The 20,449-nt window shown below is 48.7% G+C and overlaps 7 protein-coding genes across 7 annotated transcripts; 3 read left to right on the top strand and 4 right to left on the bottom strand.

Annotated features, from left to right (window-relative positions):
• Window positions 1–962: 962 nt before the first annotated feature.
• EPUS_00960 (uncharacterized protein) lies at window positions 963–3,872 on the bottom strand (the record flags this gene model as incomplete). Its single annotated transcript, XM_007802518.1, has 2 exons — window positions 963–1,349; window positions 1,404–3,872. 2 exons carry the CDS (start codon window positions 3,870–3,872, stop codon window positions 963–965), a joined length of 2,856 nt encoding a protein of 951 aa, XP_007800709.1.
• A 1,181-nt stretch (window positions 3,873–5,053) lies between these two features.
• On the bottom strand, window positions 5,054–7,936 carry EPUS_00959 (uncharacterized protein; the record flags this gene model as incomplete). The annotated part of the gene is made up of 5 exons (XM_007802517.1): window positions 5,054–6,313; window positions 6,366–6,753; window positions 7,308–7,480; window positions 7,538–7,618; window positions 7,688–7,936. 5 exons carry the CDS (start codon window positions 7,934–7,936, stop codon window positions 5,054–5,056), a joined length of 2,151 nt encoding a protein of 716 aa, XP_007800708.1.
• Window positions 7,937–9,113: 1,177 nt separating this feature from the next.
• Window positions 9,114–9,725, top strand: EPUS_00958 (uncharacterized protein; the record flags this gene model as incomplete). The annotated part of the gene is made up of 1 exon (XM_007802516.1): window positions 9,114–9,725. The coding sequence occupies one exon, from the start codon at window positions 9,114–9,116 to the stop codon at window positions 9,723–9,725; it is 612 nt and encodes a 203-aa protein (XP_007800707.1).
• Window positions 9,726–10,062: 337 nt separating this feature from the next.
• EPUS_00957 (uncharacterized protein) lies at window positions 10,063–10,821 on the bottom strand (the record flags this gene model as incomplete). Its single annotated transcript, XM_007802515.1, has 1 exon — window positions 10,063–10,821. The coding sequence occupies one exon, from the start codon at window positions 10,819–10,821 to the stop codon at window positions 10,063–10,065; it is 759 nt and encodes a 252-aa protein (XP_007800706.1).
• Window positions 10,822–11,587: 766 nt separating this feature from the next.
• Window positions 11,588–12,346, bottom strand: EPUS_00956 (uncharacterized protein; the record flags this gene model as incomplete). Its single annotated transcript, XM_007802514.1, has 2 exons — window positions 11,588–12,287; window positions 12,333–12,346. 2 exons carry the CDS (start codon window positions 12,344–12,346, stop codon window positions 11,588–11,590), a joined length of 714 nt encoding a protein of 237 aa, XP_007800705.1.
• Window positions 12,347–13,522: 1,176 nt separating this feature from the next.
• EPUS_00955 (uncharacterized protein) lies at window positions 13,523–14,292 on the top strand (the record flags this gene model as incomplete). The annotated part of the gene is made up of 4 exons (XM_007802513.1): window positions 13,523–13,555; window positions 13,602–13,625; window positions 13,676–13,735; window positions 13,783–14,292. 4 exons carry the CDS (start codon window positions 13,523–13,525, stop codon window positions 14,290–14,292), a joined length of 627 nt encoding a protein of 208 aa, XP_007800704.1.
• A 515-nt stretch (window positions 14,293–14,807) lies between these two features.
• EPUS_00954 (ATP synthase subunit alpha) lies at window positions 14,808–16,801 on the top strand (the record flags this gene model as incomplete). The annotated part of the gene is made up of 5 exons (XM_007802512.1): window positions 14,808–14,879; window positions 15,024–15,193; window positions 15,279–15,335; window positions 15,385–15,505; window positions 15,554–16,801. The coding sequence occupies 5 exons, from the start codon at window positions 14,808–14,810 to the stop codon at window positions 16,799–16,801; spliced, it is 1,668 nt and encodes a 555-aa protein (XP_007800703.1).
• Between the last annotated feature and the right edge of the window lie 3,648 nt (window positions 16,802–20,449).

The following is a 20,449-nucleotide window of genomic DNA, read 5'->3' as shown; positions in this document are numbered from 1 at the left end:
AGCCGTGCTACCACCAAATCCGCACAGCATCAACACACAGATTTAATCCATCCTCCCTCTCTCTGTGTCTTCCAAGACCGTGCAAACACGCATCGAAAGGGCTCATGAGTTTTTCCAACATGCAATCAGTCCTGGATACCGTCATCCTCGCCAGCTACTGCACCTCCATTGGTTTAGCACTTCACCAACGAGCAACGGAATCACGATCGATCAGGTGCAAAATGCGTACGAATGGCCCGAGCAGTCATTCCACGCTCAGGCGCAAGATGAATCTAGATGCTTGCTTCTTGAGAGCTTAAGAGATGATACAAAGCTGCTATTGAGGTCAATCATCTTAGATAATCATTATCATCAGTGCAGTGAGCAAGCTCATCAAGAACTGGGTCAGGCGGTTGTGGAAGCAGGCACTGTTACATCTTGCGCAGCGCGGGTAGTACTAGTCTTGAGCGAACAAATGGTCACTCGCATGGTCACGTAACCAAGAAGAGCGAGACTTCCCAATGCATGGTCTCCCAAAAAATGGTGTACAGCTACCGGTAGTATCGTAGTAGGGAGCCTATGCCTTTGATAGTAGTTCACTGTAGTATTGGAGAAGAGAGGCACCAAAGGCCATAAAGACTAACAAAAACTGTTCCCATTTCTCCGCGAGGAGAATCAAAGCCAGCCACGCAATTATTTCTTGGATGAACAAGTACACTCAGAAACCAACTTGTGAAAGTTTCTCCATCTGACAAGAACATCGCTGATTCAATTCAATTCAATTCAATTCAGTTTCGATAACCAGTTCTCGCCCTGCGCCACACCGACGTCTCATTGTCAAGAGACCTAACCAACCCAAAGTTTCCCCCAAGTAAAGCAACCGTCAAGGCTATCTATCATGGATAGTCAATTTCCCAGGATAAAGAGAACCGCCAACTTTGCGACGCGGATAACAGTCCAAACCAAACCTCTCTGGCGCGGTATCAACCCGGCTTCGTCGCCACGTTATTCCATTTCCAGGCCGGAAGCCCACCAGGATGCGGCGAAGAGAGGCCCATATACACCTGACCCGGACTGCTCTCAGTCGAAGGGGTGGAACCTTGAATCGAAGGGTCTAGCGGCGGACCACCACCATATTTCTGCGCGGGATTCGGTGCCGTACGAGGTTTTGAATTGGAGCTATAGGCTGACATGTTTTGCGAGGGAAAGAAAGTTGATGGCGCTGTAGTAGTCGAGTTGCTACTAGGTATACTGTTTGGTGGAGGCATGCTTGTTGGGAAGGGATTCGGAGTAGGTGATGTAGAGGACCATAGAGTGTTGGCTGGATCGAGGCTGAGGTTCGACGATTGAATATAGGAATCGAATGCATCCTGTTGTCAGAGAGGTTAAGAGTGGTTATCATTTGTTGTGCAGGAATCACTTACCCAGTCGAGATTCATGCCTCCGTCATCCGGCATACTGGCTCCGAACATGCCCAAGAAGGGAATTGGTCCGTTGGCGCCATTTTGGGCATCGAAGACACCTCCACCACCTGAGACTGATGAGACACCGGCTGGTTGCAGCAAGCTCTCGATAGAATTGGTGTTGTCGAACACGTTTCCAGGGGCTCTCTGGTCCTGTACTTGCTGCCCAGAGACACCACCATTCGGACTCTTGCCTCCACTTGACAGCAGTCCAAGTGTCATAGCAGCATTCTGCTTCTCATCCACTTGGCCATGGATTCCGTTGCGGTTGCTATTTGCATATTCGCGTTGATCATCCATGCCGTGGGCTGGGCCACCTGCTCGTGGCTTGAGTTCTGCAATGATAACGTTAAGGAGCTCCGATGCCTTATATGCCTCCATGCTTTCGTCGCGGAGCTCTGCCCAGATATCTCGGCTCTCTTCCAAAGTCCTGAGGAGATCATCTTGGGAATGTTCCATGCCTATGTGGAAGCCGTATGCATCGCTGAAGCTCGCGCTTCTGCCACTGTTGCTGTCGCTGAAATTAGTCCTGGGGCTTGTTGCTGTACTTGCCACACTTGCTTCTGCCTGCTGTTTTTCCGGATACAGGTCCGAGGCTATGATGGTGGCAGCTAAGAAAAAGTCATGTGCAGTCAGCGACGTAAGCCAGGATTTCCTGTTTCTCAGCCGGCCATTTTCTCGACTTTCACGATGTACCGTGATTTGAAAATTCATGAGAGCCATCGCGCTCTCCAAGCACGTTCGACGGCTATAAGCGTATCTAGGGTTGCACCTCGCAGATCGAAGGAACCTCCTGTGGAGAACACATTGACTCTTGTGGTATATTGCAGAGATTTGGAAGCGTGCGATGATGTGCTCGATAGGAAGATGATACTGCTCGTTCATGGGCCGTAGCTTCAGGTGCTCTGGTACTGCTTCAAAGATGTCTCGAAGGCCTCTGTCGATCTTCAAGATTTCTTCATATGACTTGGAATGTACACCGCCAACTTCTTCAAGCACTCGACCAAAGCCAAGCGCCAAGCGGCCCTTTGTGATCATGTAGCTTACAGTCGTGCGATCAGTGGACGGCCGTGATGGTGGTAGTACCGTGGTGTCCTCATCGAATTCTTCGTCGTAGATATTGCGAGGGAGTTCAGTATCAGAATCGCCAACACGAATCATTCCAGGAAGCGAGATTTGGAATGAAAACAGAAGATCTGCCTGACGGACAAAGGTCCAGACACGCCTTCTCATTTCGCCTTGGAAGGGTGTTATGTTGGGAAACATCTTGGCATCTCGATGGTAGCCCATGCGCATAGCCAGTCGCACGATCATCCCCACAAGCACCCAGATACTTGCTTCGCTGTCTCGGTTTTTGCGATATTCCGCGTGAAGATGAAGAAGCAGAGCTTCGATAATATGCTCATGCGGCTTCGTATAGTCTGCTAGGATTAAGCAGTTCGCAACTGCTGCCCTGCATGTGTTACTCAAATCCAAGCTCTTCCCTGCGAATTCAGGTGGCTCGTCGCCATCTTGCGCATATGACAGTAGCGCTATCCGTAGCATGGCAAAGAGCATCGCTACCCAGACGATACTGGTCTTTGCCGGATCAGCCCAGTGAGCGTTGTACTGCTTCTGAAAGACTGGGCCATGCAGGACATGTGTGCCTGGATCTAAAGTACTGAAATAGCGAGCTACCAGGATGTCTGTCAAGTATTTCGAGGGAAGTTGAGAGAGTATCTCAGCGCGCGGAGGCGGTTTCGATGCACCAAATAACAGAGCAGGACCAGAGTCATCATTCCTGTCCTTCCTGGTCTGTGCCACACGTTGCGTCTGTTCTTCGAACTGATTCTTATGGGTCTGAAAGAAATGCCTAACTTCTGCAATACCGGTCAATATCGCTGCCCAGTGGTCCTCGCCGATATAGACCGTCTTCTTATTTTCATTGTCCACCTTCATGACGCCGAAGCTCTTTGTGACCTTTTCTGTGTCGCTGTCGTCTCCCTGCACTTCGTCATCATCCAGCATCTGCGTCTCTTCCATGTTCCTATCAAAGTGGTGGGCACTGCTGGTGCTCGATGCTTCGGCTGAGCGAAGCACCGCAGCTGCAGCATTCGGGCCAGCGGACTGCGATCCATTTGTCATCAAAGACAAAACAAGACCTTCCAAGCGATCTATGCGATTCTGCATGTCATCTGGCGAATTTGAAGCGGTTTGAGATTGGGTGTGATTGGTCCTCTTCCTACTCGTCGGTGTAGCATATACACAGCTGACGGCATCCGCTCGCTTGACACAGTTCTGACATGGGGTGCTACGATCGCATTTGAGCTTTCGGTGTCGGCATGGTCCGCAAGATAACGGGATCCTATTCCGTTTTCGGACGATTCGAAATTGCGCATCTGGAGATTGCCCAGACTGGGACGAGTGAGCAGACGGAGATGTAAGCGTCATGGTCTCTGGTGATGTGATTCGGGTTCTTCGCTGATGCAGCTAATCCTCAGCAGCGCCGTGCAGGGAGCTGCGAAGCGTCTGCCTGCCCGGGCGTTATCGAGGGGTCGTGTTTGTGGCGCAGGACTTGCTAGATGCGAGATTGAAGCACTCAGTTTCTGCGACTCCTAGAAGATTGAGTGGCAATTGAGACTCACAGCTGGAATACAACACAAGTTGTGAATCGATTTCGAATTAAAACAGAAGTCAAGGCCCGGGGATTGGGGATTGCGTGTTGCAGTGGTAGGAAACAACGTGCTTAGAGCCAAGCATCGGTTGGTTTGCTTCAGTTTCATGATTCACGGGTACTCGTCAGGAGCCGCAGCCACACAAAGGAGGTGGGAAGACGGAGGTGTACTTTACCCGCTGCCGCATGCTGATAGCGTACGCCACTAATACCACTAGTAATAACAGTACAATAAGTCTTCCTAAGTGCTCATGGTTGATCACAACAAGTTGTACTGCATCTGCATACGAATTCTTAACAAGAATCCTATTGAAGTAGGAATCGAGATTAATTCATGCACACTCAGTTGAAATTAGTTGTCTACAATTGATCGTAATCAATCATGATTGCTTATAACAAAATGTATACAAATCTTATACAAAGTATGACAAGAATTCTGTTAAGTATTTTTCTTTTACAGATTTACAACAAAACCTTTCTGATTAATCAGAATGTTAGGGAATGCCAAGCCGGGGTGGCCAGAGTTTAAGTGGTTGTGCTCATGTCGCGGGTGATCCGCGACATTTCGTCCGAACGGCATGGGATACTGGAGCACACCCTGACAATCACCAGGTAAGTAGTACGGTACAGTCAAGACCTGGCACCCTAGTTTATGTCCGTAAAGTCCGGCATACTGGCTAACTTAAAGCAAGTTGGACGAGCTTCTGCTCATATCACATAGCATGTGCCAGGGAAATTGTGAGTCATTGTTACCTACGTAGCACTGCAGGTGTTCCTCATCTGAGCGGTACTATCAAGGGCGCACCCAGGGAAAGCTGTCTACCCCGCCAAGCTGCTAGAACATCTCTGGCAGCTATCATGTATTGAGAGTAGCCACGAGATGCCCAGTCCATGCCCCTTGTCTTAGCTAGAAGTCCCAATAGTTCTTCTCACTCTTTTTGCCGCTCGCGATCTGCTCTTATTCCTCATCACCAAATCCCCAGTGGCTCTCCATTCCTTTCCTCAATGGTTTTGATCCCACAACTTTCTTATTCTGTTCGGGCGACTCGTCGTATGACTGCCAGCTTGCGCCCACCGTCTGCACCGCTTTCTTTCGATCGCCTGCCAACGGTTGATTCTCGTTGTTGATCTTGTCGCCTGTGGCAGGAGATGTGTCTGACATGGCCCAGTGCTTGTCGAAGTCTTTGGTGCGCCCCACATTTGTAGTGACGGCACTTAACGGCACTTTCTCATGCTTGGATTTGGTATCACCTATTCCATCTTCGTACAGGTTATTCTGGTACATCCCCATACCGGTGTTGTGTGCCGTCCCCTTTTGCCCACCCGCGCCTCGATGCTGAGCAGCTTTAGGAGGACCACTATCCGTAAAATCAAAGTGAGGCTCAGTATCGCGCCTGGGCTGTACGACTTTTGGCTGCTTCCCAGGAGTTTCAACCTTCTCACCTTCATCATCACTCCATCCAAAGTGGCGAACATCCTGTCCACGAACACGATGCCGGATCTTCTCTGGTGTCACAAAGTCCTCAAAGTCCCATTGTGGCATGTTTTTATTGCTTTTCGCCCGCATCGGAACAGTTTTGGTCGTTGGCGGTTTCGCATGTTGAAAGGGGTCGTTATCCTCAACCTCGCCAAGATCGAAATGATTGTACTTGGCAGGATTGGATTTGTACTTCGCTGGTAGATCTTCCTTGGCGTCTGGGTCGAACAGACGAGATGGTTGATACTTCGACCCATTAGCTCCCTTGGGCGCGATGATTGGCTGAGTGTGGAGCTTCTTAGGAGATGATGGATCTCCCTTGCCAGGCTCATTCTCCTCATTACCTGCTGCAAAAAGCTCACTGTAGTCATGATCGGCTGGCCTGGCAGAGGCACGTGGGGCAATCATTGCGGGCTGAGGTATTCGGTCGTTGTCTTCACCGGTTTGTTCTGTGAACAAAGCCAGCGAGGTGTGGGGATCTCGGATGTATTTTTTACTGGGAGACATGCTTCTTGGGGCAACTGCACCGTCGTCCATATCCCTACCACGAGTCATGGGCGTCTCTGATTTTGTTCCCACCTGTGCTAACGAGATAAGGCGAGCTTGTTCTTTTCCGTCAGTGATAGGCCAATTTCTGCCCCGAGCACCAATAATATCCGCCTGCATCAACAACGAAGCCTGATCCCAGTATACTCGAATCCGCTGGATTTTGCTCTCACTGTCGAAATTGACGATATGGATCTGTGATGTGTCAGTCATTAGGAGAATGTAACAATTTCTTGAGCCAGCTTACGGTTGGGAAAGTCACGATCCTGTCTGTCACGAAATTCTCCAAGCCAGGTAGGTAGGCACCTCCACTAGAAATAAATTCTAGTGTGGTCTCTACATCTAGACAGAGTGAATTCTGTCCTTCAACTGCTTCGATAACCTTCTCTGACTTCTTGCGCACTTCATTTCGGTTCTGGTTCTCAAGATGTCGAATGATGGCGCCTTGTTGAGTAAAGGTTCGAAGGGTAGGAATGTAGTTAAGCGAAGCGTTCTCAGACAGGCTGAGAGGATTTGGGGAGGCCAGAAACCCCTCATACACCGCTCTGATGGACATTGCACTCGGAAGTCTAATGTAGAATAGAGTATAGACAATATCAAGGGGGTTCGAGGATGGTTGCAAGTTGAATGTTTTGCTATCGTGAAATGTAAACAAAGAGCATGGGGGACAGTTCTTAAACCCGCGCTTGCCCCAGTGTTTTCTTGGCTTCACCGCAGGGTTCGGCCAACCAATCTCATTGTCGGCCAGAGTAAGGAAATAATGGCTATAGTCCATTCTTTCAGAAAGGTCTACCCCATGTTGCTATTCAATACTGTACTGTCTCTCGTCTGACTCTCTAATTCCCTGACGTCTGCCAACGAGAATCGCTTATAGTGCCCATTATGCTAATTTAAGCTGCTCCTATGCCCTGCTGCAGCTTTGACAGTCATTGCTGTGCATTGTCATGGATACCTCGTAAGACTACGTTCCGTTGTCTTCCTTCGAACAGGCTCAGGGGCCATTTAGCACGAGACTCAAGCAATTACCTCAACTTGGGTAAAGATTTCCTAGAAATTTCATCTTTGCAATCCGTCCAAGGTAGATAATGCTGAGGCCAAAGTCTAGATGTTCTCAATCTGGAAGTGGACTGGAGAGACACACTGTGTTAGTCTTGCTCTAAGAGCCAAGAAGATTTTGATCACCACATACCCAAACCAAGAATCAGACATCCTGCCAATCGCCATGATAGCATTAACATCGCTTCTTAGGCCCATAATTTGTATTCTGACTGCTGTGCCATTGTCGATAATCTCATCTCCCCTAGCATTTGAAAATTGTGGTGGGGTGGTATCTGGATTGTAGGTCATACCAGCCTTCATATTCTAAAGGAGATTAGTAAAGGAGCCCCAGCGAGGACATCAGCCAAATGGAAAGTGTACCGTTTGCGCTACGAAGATGGTCAAGGGACCAGCCTCACAAAATAAGCCTGCACGATTGACCTTCGTCACCATGCAGTCGAGCTGTAATGACATTGTAAGCACAGACCTACTCCGAAAGAAAGAGGTCGTGGCTACACGATTCCATCTTACCGTTTCTCCCCTGAATGGTTTCCAAACTATGGCCCGGTAGCTCAGCGTGAACATGGCCTCTGCAGTTCCTGGCAGCACCCTCCCTTTCGAAATATCTGTAACATCCAAGATGCAAATAGTGTAAAATTCGCCATTGCAATCCCCTTCCATCTGCTGGTAGAGTTGTTCTTTCAGAATCTGAGTCATGTCTTTGGCAAAAAGCGCCGGGTTCATTGTCATTTCGCGCGTGAGATACCGTAAGAAAAACATTTTGAAGGCGATCGCGACGGCAGGACCTTCGAGGATGCGAGGAGTGCGAGATAACTTTTAGGCAAGCAATGGCATATAAGGGTTGAAGCTGCTTCTTTTTCTTAGTTAGGTATCAGGATAGAACTTGGCTGTAGAATAATGCTCGTGGCGGAATGAAGGCTGCTTGAGCACCATTCAGAAAATGCGCAGGGAGCGCGCTGAAGGATACTGATGTATCATGCTCTGTATGTGGTTTCGTGCGTCTTCAGGCACTCCGTCGAATTGTCTCTGTCTTAGGAATGGGTATTTTTTTCAGACCATTACATTCAAATTCAAAGTACTACTCCACTCCTGTACTAACTCAGCAGTCTTGCCATGCAAGCTTGCCCAGAGGTCACCTGAGTCAGGTGACTACTAGTCCACGGGTAATACCGCCATACAACCAGCTCCTCATACTCCGTAACAGTCATACTGTAGGTCTACGCAACTTGGTGATTTCACCCTTTCGGAAAAGAAGGGATACAAGAATGGTGACTCTTGTTTTCAGAGAGTCATGGAATGTATAACCTACGTTGTAGTATTCACAAACCACTCTTACCCGCTCTCTTCGGAGTATCGTTCGTATGTAGATCTGCAACGACGCTGCTGAAGGATTGACACTACCCAATCACCTAGACGGCGCAGCTCCCCTATGTCACCTTTTTCCATTTCAAACCCTCTCCGCTTCTGGGGCATGTTGGGACGACATCGAGTGCGGTTGCTCGTTGGTGAGATGTCCCAATGTGTGGTCACACATTCTAGAAAAGCTGGGAATATTTGGCATGTCCCATGTTGGCTGATGGTTTTATCCGCCCTCAGTTTCATCACTTTTCTTCCTTACGTTAGCACCAGGCCTCCTTCACCTCCTACTAAAGTAGGGAAGGACTACAGCTTTAATGGAAAAGGCTACAATTGACTTGCAAGGAGCCACTAATCTGGCACGGCCTGCTGCGCCACGAGGTTGCAAACCTCCCCTACTTATCTATCATACGGTCTTCTGTGTTTGATGCCTATAAGAATGCAGAAATGTACACAGCTGTTTCCTTGTATTACCAAAGTTGTTCACACCATCATCCAAGCCGAGTCCCTGAGGATGTATCGATGCCAAAACTCTTCATTGCATTCGTATGTTGACCGTTGAAGTAACGCTGCCCTCACTATGGCTTCCAACCTGCTACCTTATACAGCAGCCGAGTTCAATTCTATACCTGATATCATGGACTCCGCTAAAGGGTTCGAGGAAGCCAACACATCTGGACTACTTTTGCAGGAGCTTGGGCAGGCTTTGCCGAAGCGTGAGGTCAATTGCTCTCTAGGTGTTACCCTTGTCCACCGCCATTATGATCTAGCTCAGTACGAGATGCTAGTTAACATTGGTAACGTGGCTGTCCCCTGGAATACCAACAACGAAGCAAGCGGGCTGGCCAACCCCAGCTCCTGGTGCTTCACCAAAGACGGGGTGATGCCGTATGTATTCACCTATGGGGGCGTGAAGGTCTCCATGGGCGACCGTATGAGAGAATCCCTTTCAGGATATCGTTCTATTCTTGAGAAGAAACATACCAGCCATATTTTTGGCCTCTGCACGCTCGATGGGGTGTCCCTTGCGCAGGCGGCACCTACTGTTGACTTCACTAGCAGACGTGCCAACATCACGCTGCCTTTCGACGAAAATCCAAGCGAGGGTGGCGCCATTAAGGCTATGTGGCAGATTCAGCAAGTTATGTCCATAAATTCATCCTCCTGCTACCTCCCCTGCAACTGTCACTGATAGAGTGACAGGTAGTGGCTCTGGAGTAGCCGTTCTCCTGCAGTGCAAGAGCCGTTGTGTTGTTCAGAGTCCAGGGATTCATAACGTAGTTAAATGGTAGGTTGTCGTTGAGAAAGGGGCACAAGTGTGCTCCTGAATCAGATAATCCTCAATGATGGGTTAGTCGATGTTCCATCACTTCAAGTATCTGATTCTAGGTCTCATCAAGGCTCTCATTATCAGTCTATCCACAGATGGTGGACCAATTCATTTTTTCATTAGCAACAACAAGACTTTACTAAGCTATTTGTGAAGCCATTGAATTGAGATTTCAAAAAGGTCTTGGCCACCTCCAAGTCTAGTGTTCACGCCTAAAGTACTCGCAGCAGCCTGTGAGCTCAGACAATCCAATCCTCTTGTTAGGATCGGCCTCTACACAACGTGGAACAAGATGTTTCCAGTGTTGTGGAATGTCCGATGCACTTTCGTCCCAGCTAACCATGGAGTCAACATCGATGTCACAGGTTGATGCCACTTGTCCGAGCACCATCCACATGGTTCGACCTAAACTGAAGACTTCCGCCTTCTCTAAAGCTTCTGGGCACTCTTCTCTCCATGTTGGAAAGACGTTCCATTCTGGCCAGCTCCAGAGGTGCTGTCGTGGTGTGCCTTCATACTTTTTGTACACGAACATAGATGTGGAAGTGCTAGAGTCTCCGGCCGTTCTACGTGGCTTTCTGATGCTTTCAACATCCCAGCACCCGTTGGCCTCGGGCGCGAGGGTTGAAGAGGGTGCTTCACTCTCCTCCCAGTCAGTCACAAACAAGTCCTCGTCGTCATTCAGAAGGAAGTTGCCGAGCTTGATATTTATGTGATACGTATTCGCCTTGAAGTGGGTGTGAGAAAGAGCTGAAGCCAACTGATGACACCACTTAGCTTTGTCTTTCAATGGGAGGCGTGTCTTCGTGATAGGTGACTTGTTCACTACTTGATCTAGCGAGTCGTTTTTCATGAAAGGGTACAAAGTTCCGCATAAGAACATCTGCCCACCATCTTGAATTTTGGAGGTCACAACTAGTATTTCTGGTGGACAAATGATATTTGGATGTCTTGGCATTGTGGAGGTTATTCGAAGTTGATGATAGAAGGTGTCCCGCTCATGTGGAAAATCGCTCGGAGATTCCAAGAAGAGGCCGAAATCAGTTCTCTTGAAGACATACAGTTTGAATGGTCCTTCGGAACTGCGCACTAGCGTCGAACTTCCCCTCTCCCCAAAATCTGAAGTGGAAGAAGAGCCGAATAGTGAACATATTCATGTCTTCGTCTCCACGGATACTGTTCTTGGTTCGCCACCGAGTAGGCGACTCACCGGCCACAGTGACCCTAGGTACTGAATAAAACTGTCTTCATGGCACACAAGCCAGCGAAATTGTTGCTTTGCATCCTCGTACACGTCGACGACGACATCTTGCAATCTTATTGAAGAGTCGTTCATGCAATGAGGCCAGACTTGCTGTATCGAGGAGCGAATTGCCTTGCGCATCAACTCCTTATTTGCGGACTTTTGACTCCCATCTTGCAGAGGGGAGTCATGATAGCATGCTGATACATGGGGACGTTGGGCATCCAGTGAGAATCAGACAATGAGACGGAGGTCTTCATTAAAGGTTCTTGGCAAATGTGCGGTCTCTTGTTCATTTCCCCAGATCAGGCCAGTCTGGAGTTCCATGATGTGATCAATTAAATGAAATATTGATGACGAGAGATGGAGACTTGGGTAAGATCTAATAGATTAAACAGACTAAGCATTTAGCGGCGGAGCATAGTAACAGATACGCAGCCCAAGTTGCCTCGTTCCGAGGTAATAAGACCTAATGCGCTGACTAGGCAAGAACCGTTGAGGTCGCAGTACTCATTGGGAAGCTGAACTCGTCCGGCTCCATCCCATCGATCTTCTGACGTCCGTATTCTAACCTCTTCATGGCCCGGTTTATCATATACATGGTATTTTCTAGTGGGATATCTTGCCACACGAAGACCGGAACTGCACGAATATGCTGCAGCTGGCGCAGGTCAGATCGCATCTTGTTTAGCAAAAAAAGATTGTTTTTCATGATGTTTGCTGCCGTTTGATAGTACATGGGGACATCATTCAACAAGATCAGACGAGATTTGCCATCAGCGTAGTCATTGGGGCGGGAAAGCCTGTTCCATAGTCTGACAAGGATATTCATTTTGGGTGTGTCCTTGAACTCACCTAGAGTTACAGACCGGACACGGCCAAGAACTTTGAAAATAAGATCAAGGAGGTGGCAGAGATGGCTAGCCTCCTTGATCAAGGCAGGCAACCGGCTGGTCATCTGGTCCATGGTCCGGAGAAAAATCTCCCTGAGCTCTTCCTCTGTTTTGAATCTCCACTCGAAAGCAGATAACGGAGCAAGTAAGGACACCAGAGTCTTTACAAGCGAGGGCGTGCTGTTCTGTTGGTCAAGAATTGCTTGCATATTTCGCAAGGCGAGGTGGTCAAATGAGATGATCGCGTCGGCAGTGCTAGCAAGCAGTGAAGTGAAGTCTGCGATGCCGCTGGAGATTTGTCAGCATTAATTTTATATCTCCCGAATCACATACTCAGAGGTCTGCATGGTGAGAGAGATGAGTTTATTCAACTCCACGCTTAACTCCTCCCTGCATTTCAATGCACTGTGCTGTATTCGAATGTTCAAGTTTCTAACAGCGAATTCGCTGTCCAATATGTCCATTGCTAGACCTAAGCCCTTTCCCGTGGAGATCACTACCTCTTCTAGTCCTGTATGGCAGGAAATGGGCAGCTTGGCAACTTCCAATGATGTTGAAGACGAAGGAACGTAGCACCATGGGAGCTTCTGTCCGAGCCAGGGTGTTGAACAGAGTGGCTCGAATCTGTCGACAATGTTCGTGTAGACACTCATTGCTGCCCAAGTTAAGACCATCCACACAAAGTACGCCAACAACGGCCACTTCCAGTATGGATAAGCTGCTCTGGGCAATCGCCGTAGGTCAGAGATGATGTCAGAAAGCAATGATGCCTCGGGTGGAGATGAGCCGGAGAGAATTTCTTTTCTAGAGGATGGCTTTGATTTTCTGACCCGGGGTTTTAGGCCGCTTGTTGTGTCTGCTTGAGGATTCTGAGTAGCGGGTGAGGTACATGCAGTGTCAGGATCTTCCTCCATCATCTTCAAAGGTGTTGTGTTGCATTTCTCATCAAGAGTGAACCGATCATCTTCCGACGACCAATTGGCATCTTTTCCATCTGTCTGTGGCCGATGTGTAGAATGAGCCACTTCGATGAAGGATATTTTTGAAAGCCAAAGTCTTTCGCAAATGAGTGAAAGGAAGAACAATGATGATGTAGAGGAGGGATGGCCGGATCAATACATCTACCGTAGTGAGAACAAAGAAAATCACATGCAGGCTCAACTGCGTCAACGGACCCTGATCCATTGCATGTGTCATTATTTGCGACAGACCGGACTCTGCTGCTATATGGGTTTTCGGTTGAGTGTGCAACATACGTATACCTTTAGGAATAACTCGATAGATCAAGATCATAGCGGCATACGTAGTAATTCGTTTAACCGCCACCTCTTGTTATTTATTCCGAAAAGGGAGTAGTAAGCCAAGGCCACAGCGTTCCTTCGGAGAATAGATTTCCCAGCCTCCACAGCCGAGAAGCTCTTTTACACTCCACAGGAGGGCTCCGACTTCCAGCCCACGCTCATGCTGGTGAAGAGAGAGCTGCTCCGGCTACATCAGGGTGAGACGAATGGTAAGCCATAGATATGGCGTTGAATCTGGAGAAACAACTACGATTTGTGAGTAGCGAAACCACTTATGCAGGACTAAACTAACATGTGGCAGTATGGCGCGTACCATCACAATCCGGTACTGAATCATCGTGCATATTTCAGTAGATTCGCTAATGCACATTTTAGGTGAACATCGCAATTCACACAACCTGCGTTCCTGTTATATTATGGACGTTTTTCCTACTTGTAAAGGCCCATGGTTATCATATTGATTCGATGCTGACCCTCCACAGTGCACAAACTCGCCAAGATTAGTGCCGCTGCCTGAGAGTCTGACGATAACAAACCTTCCTCCCAACGCAGGGACAACATTCTGCCTCTTGTACTGCGGTTTATACATCCTCCTTGAGCCTGTTGCAGGTGGGATCCTCGCAGTGATCCTGCTTGCAGGCACTGCCTATGCGAATCATCTTTCATCTACCTATGGTGCAAGGGCAAACTATTGGGCTTTCGGTGCGCACTTAGTGAGCTGGATAGCACAATTCGTTGGTCATGGCGTTTTCGAGGGCAGGGCTCCGGCGCTCTTAGACAACTTATTTCAGGCTGTGTTCCTAGCACCGCTCTTTGTGTGGCTGGAGATCCTTTTCTCCCTAGGTTATCGACCTGGGCTCAAAGACCGTTTGGAGAAAGCAGTACAAGCAGACATCAGCAAGTTTCGGATGTCCAAAGAAGGGGAGAAGACCAAAGGAAAGCCAATCCCCAGGGACCAGAGAGTAGATAATAGCCATGCCAAATCCAAATGAAATAGTGACATTGAGCGACGCTTTGGCTGGTACATCTAGTCGTAATATGGGGTACTAAGAAGTGGCTCCCCATCCGCACAGCATCACCTTATGTTGGGTATTGAAGGAATTTTTGGCCGGAGAATGGCCTTTTTTAAGGCAGGTGTCCCTAACTTCAGGCGTCGTAAGCAGCGAATGGAGACAGTACCAGTTTTTGTTATGCAAAACGAAAGAGGACAGTATGGCTGAGCACCGTGAAGCTTCTCTGAAGGTTGCCCGTCCATGTGGCGCATTTATACAGATTTATAGTAACTTAATGCCATCAATTGGAAATCCTATGCAGCTTGGAATAGACCCTTCGGCAGAGGCTACTTTCAGGCTAGCTTGTTTAGGCCGAGCTCCTCAGGTTCACTTCAAACTTGAACCTCAGAGCTACCTCAATCCAACAATCATCTCCTTCCTACCATTCTCTTAACTTTCCCTAAGGCCTTGGAATTCCGCAAGGTATTCTCGAGATTCTTCGGGTATCCATCACGATGTTCAGGAACGCCTTGCGCCAGTCTAGCCGCACGGCTGGTGCAATCTCTGCTTCGGGCAGGATTGTGGTGGTAAGCTCAAATTGTTCTCTCGAACACGTGCAAGCCTCTCCAAACAACATAGAAGCTCAATTGTGTCGTTGTAGTGCAACTGTAGCTTCTAATAGCTCTCATTGCATCGCAATTGATTCTTTGGCTAACACAACTCCTTGACAGAACCGCGCATCTGTGCAAGCCCCCTTCAATGCCGCCAGTAAACAGATTCGAAGTTACGCTGCCGATGCTAAAGCTTCTCCCACTGAAGTCTCATCCATCCTCGAACAACGGATCCGAGGTGTTCAAGAAGAAGCCGGCCTTGCCGAGACTGGGCGTGTTCTTTCCGTTGGGTAGGTGAACACCGACGAGGAAGCAAATTCTGAACAGATTTCGACGGGATCGAAAGATACGGTGGCTGATCTATTACTTTATCAGTGACGGTATTGCCCGTGTGCATGGCATGAACAATGTACAAGCAGAAGAACTGGTTGAGTAAGTACTACGAATCTTCGCCCCGGGTTCGCGCCTGATATCTGCATAGGTTCGCTTCGGGTGTTAAGGGCATGTGCATGAACTTGGAGGCCGGACAAGTCGGTGTTGTGCTTTTCGGCTCAGATCGTCTTGTCAAGGAAGGCGAGACAGTGAAGCGGACAGGACAGATTGTGCGTTGATCAGATCCGTCTTCACCAATAGCTGTATTAACGATTCAGGTTGATGTTCCCGTTGGAGAGGCTATGCTTGGCCGCGTTGTTGATGGTCTAGGCAACCCAATCGATGGCAAAGGCCCAATCAAGACTTCCGAGCGACGACGTGCGTCCGTGAAAGCGCCTGGCATCCTTCCCCGGCGTTCCGTCAATCAGCCTGTGCAAACCGGCCTCAAGTCTGTCGACGCCATGGTGCCAATCGGTAGAGGCCAACGTGAGTTGATTATTGGAGATCGTCAGACAGGCAAGACCGCTGTTGCGCTCGACACCATGCTGAACCAAAGACGATGGAACAATGGCAACGACGAGACGAAAAAGCTATACTGCATCTACGTTGCCGTGGGACAGAAGCGTTCTACTGTTGCTCAACTGGTGCAGACCCTCGAAGAGAACGACGCCATGAAGTACTCATGTGTGGTTGCCGCGACCGCCTCAGAAGCCGCTCCTCTACAATACATCGCTCCTTTCACAGGCACTGCCATTGGCGAATGGTTCCGTGATAATGGCAAGCATGCGGTCATCATCTACGATGACCTTTCGAAACAAGCTGTTGCCTATCGTCAAATGTCACTGTTACTTCGTCGCCCACCTGGGCGTGAAGCTTATCCGGGTGATGTGTTCTATCTCCACTCTCGACTCCTGGAACGTGCAGCCAAGATGAACGATAAGCTCGGAGGTGGTTCTCTAACTGCCCTACCGGTCATTGAGACCCAGGGTGGTGATGTGTCTGCATATATTCCCACGAATGTCATCTCCATTACTGACGGCCAAATCTTCCTGGAAGCTGAGCTGTTCTACAAGGGTGTCCGGCCTGCTATCAATGTCGGACTTTCTGTCTCTCGTGTCGGCTCTGCTGCTCAGCTCAAGGCTATGAAGCAAGTTGCGGGATCCCTCAAACTCTTCTTGGCTCAATATCGAGAAGTCGCTGCTTTTGCACAATTCGGCTCTGATCTTGATGCGGCTACGAAGCAGACACTCAATCGTGGTGAACGTTTAACTGAGCTTCTCAAGCAGAAACAGTACTCTCCTATGGCTGTCAACGAGATGGTGCCTCTCATCTATGCTGGTGTGAATGGCCACCTGGACGGTGTTCCGGTCAACAAGATCTTGACATGGGAAACTGATTTCCTCGCACATTTGAGGAGCAATGAATCCGAGCTTCTACAGCAGATTGACAAGCAGGGTCAGTTGAGCAAGGACTTGGAAGGGCAATTGAAGGAGGTGGTCACCAATTTCACCAAGAACTTTACATAGGTCAGTGTGGCGTTCAAAAGAACATGTGAGGATGAGAGCTGACATTTCTCCTATCAGAGAGCCTTGCATTGACATTGTGTAACATTTCAGTTTGGAGTCTTCTGCGAACATCAGGCTTCTCCAAAATCTCACTCTCCCGAGACTACTTGATGGGCGGCTAGTCTGCTCGAAAGAGACCAGCACGGTCATTAAAAAAATGGTCACTTCCAGTCTCTTCTAACTGTAATTAGACAACATCCGTCAATCAATTTCTCTGTTTGCCTTTATATGCTATGTGCTACAGGGGTCCTTTAGTCAATTTGAATCCTTACTTCAACTTTCCAATCTGTTTGACGACCGGCACCTTGGGGCTCTTCCTCCCTGCACATTCACTTTGTGTTTTACTTCATATTCCATCACCCTTTTTTCAAACCCCTCAAAACCCTCTCCAAAATCTCAACATGCACAACCACTTCTTGCCTCTCTTCTCCACCTTCGTGACCCTTCAGTATCTGGAATGTGGTCTGCATTGTCCAGCCTTTCACCCTTTCCAATTACTCTCCAGTCTTCATCTGGACTTTGAATATTGGCAAGGTTTTGAGAATCTCGTTCAGACCTGACCACTCGAAGATGCGTGTTAGTTAGGTGCCGGGTTCCGTTTTTGCGCCATGTCAATAGTCATGTCGTTTGCCATTAGAGGAGATATTGTTTGTGCTGTTGAGGAAGGGAAAGGGGGTTGATTGAGGATTAGGTGTGGCGGGGAGGGACTTGATCTGAAGGCAAGGCACCTGTACCTAGCGAGGTACCGAGGCAGGGCTGTGCTGAGTAGAGCCGTTGTGGTTTGGAGGGCTTGTTGTCTTCCGTTGAGGAGTCTTTGTCTGGTGGCTCGTTGCTGGTATTGTTGCTGTCCTTGTCGGGGTAGGGAGTTTTTATCCATCGCTACTATCTTGAGGACTTCTTTAGGAGATATAGATGGGGTTACACCTGGTGGGTTCTTATTATATGGGCCAGAAGGACGAGGAGGGAAAGGTAACAGCTGAAGATGGCATAGAAAAGGGAGATGCTGCTCGTTGAGGGTTGAGGAAGCTATCCCCTCCGTGCCCGATGCCTCAATTAGCGCGTTTGGTGAAATTTAAGCTCAAATAAGGTCGCTCACAGGACATCGTCTAACCAGCATTCAATGAATATATTATCAGACAAATCATTTGACAAGTGAGTTAAAGCTTTGCTCTTGAAGACACTTATTCCCGAATATCTATCAAAGGCGTTCGAGCAAGCAAAAGTTGTAGCAACATCGAAATAAGGAGATCGACGACGCTAATTGAGGCATTCTACACCCCTGTTCGGGCATGGAGGGGATACAGTTGAGATTGCTTTGGAAATATTCCCTTGTGTAGGCTTGCCTTTTGCTTGCCTCTAGAGGCCCGCATACAGCTTGGATATCGTAAAAGGACCTCGCTTGCTCCGCATCCGACTAAAGATGCAAGTACTGACAGGCATGACATAAGGAAGACGGACATCACACAGGAACAGTAAAGACCTGGACAGGGAAACGTGCTATATTGCCTTTCATTCGTAATCTAGAGGGGGGTAGTGTTCTCTCCTTTAACTAGCGATATTCGATGACTGTGGCCGCCATTCAGGAAATAGTAAAGAGAACATGGAAATACTAGACGACGCTAGCTGTAAAATGAGTGGATATTGTCTGCGCACCGTAGCGGAAATGATATGTACTCAGTCTGCAGGGTAACTCAGGGCAGTGGTATGTTTTCCATGGGCGAACCTTTCTCACACACAGGACGAGTCTCTTTGGCCATCTTTCCGTTCGTGAAACCCGGGCTTCTGATAGTAGCGCCGGAACAAGAGAATGTGAATGTACAGTGGAAAAATCCTATTCATCAACGGTGATCATTGAACCCTTGACAGGTCAATTGAAGGGATGAAGCTCTTTTCCAGGATCATACACCCACTACGCAAACGGTTAACCGATTGCGTAACAACTAACTGGACCGTCCGATGATATTGGCAAGGCTTAGTTCTAAATGAAGGACAGCTAACAGGTACGAGGTACGAGCACGCATCCAGTAGGTATGTATTCGCAACGGCGGAATGCCCTGCCCGGCGTCCATGGGCCATGGGACGCCTGACTACGTAAGCCTGGTCTTTTCGCACCACCACCACCACAACGATATAACGCACTCTAATGCGGAAGGCGGGAGAGTATCCGCAGAATGATGTGTCTAACTGCCATGGATGACTCATGAGGAGTCACAACAGATTTTGACCTTCTTCCTGCAATTGGCGCTGGAAGTACTTTCTACCAATGGGCGGGGCCGAACAGCATGGAATGCCATTGGACTTGGATCACTGGGGTCTGTCAAGCACGAATCTTCATTGATACTAGGTCAAAGTGAACCTCCTCAATGAGTGATTGTCCTCTGCAGAATATGGGACCTGCCGATTGACCTGCCGATTGACTGGCAACGTATCATGCGTATTCAGCAGGACGGTAAGTGCAGGGATTTTGTTGGGGACAGATCGAATCAAGAGGCTGAGGCCACAGTATCCATCACAGTGGTGAAATGTATCATGAAGAAAATCTATCAAGCCACCAAACACTCGTCTTTGTAACAGCCGTTGTTTAAATCGACCAATGAGATTGCACAGTGCAAGCTGGGCGCTGATCACAGGCGGGATGCTGTTGTTGTTTTGTTCCGACATGCAAGTTGAGCCTCAAGATTCAAGGAGCCTGCCCTGCTGAAACTTCTCAACAATTTCAGTTGGATTACTAGCAGTTACTGCATGTGCCGAACTCCACTGTATTGCGCTCGTGAGTGATTTAGGGGCCAGGTGCGACGGTACTGTATTGTATGGGTGCTAAGACGCTGCGGCACGGGGCATCTCGCAAGGCTGATTTCCTCTTCGGGCCACCGACTCTTCCAACGCAGCAGGCATTAGTCATCCACCCATTTGGGTCTCCAAAGGGCGGAGAGCAGCAGCGGTATCTGATGGTAAGTTACACACTGTGTTTCGTACTCCTGCATAACGCTGACGGTACTCTCTAGTCTTGTCGGCATACTGGCATCGCTCTACGAGGGCTGCACCAGCATGGATACGACAGCACTGGGTTTGAACGAGGACCAATACGATAAAGTTTCGCTCCTGTATCCTCCCATCTCACTCATCAGTGGTGAAGAATAAAGGTAGTCTCGTCGTCGGAGTGTCCGTGGTTTACACAGTAACTTAACCTAGTATGCGGGCATGAAGGACGCGCATCCGCTAAATTAGCTCAAGGCTGCAGCGTTGGAACCCTGGCCCCAAGTCCATGATACCAGAGGGTCGACTTTCCATCAACTCTTCTCTCGTTCTCACTTCCCCACGACCTCGACCTCGACCTCGACCTTGACATCCTCTCACTTTCCAGTCATCTTGACACATTGTCTTCTATTTCCCACCACTGGGAAGTCTCGCTAAGCTGGTGTCTCCCTCAGCGAAGTGCTTGTTTGCTTCCATATTATGACCTAATTTATCTAAGGAGGATCCATTCGATTCCCGCATTCACCACCCCCCCTCTGGCACGACCAGCAAGTTGCTTCGCCTCCTAGCACTTGGCTTTACATTCCATACTTGGACTTATTCTGCCCCCTTCGCGCTCTGCAGCTTATACGT

Source organism: Endocarpon pusillum (assembly GCF_000464535.1).
Source record: "Endocarpon pusillum Z07020 unplaced genomic scaffold scaffold1719, whole genome shotgun sequence".
NCBI lineage: Eukaryota > Fungi > Ascomycota > Eurotiomycetes > Verrucariales > Verrucariaceae > Endocarpon > Endocarpon pusillum.
Note: the sequence above shows the minus strand (reverse complement) of the source record. Positions and strands in the feature narration are given on the sequence as shown.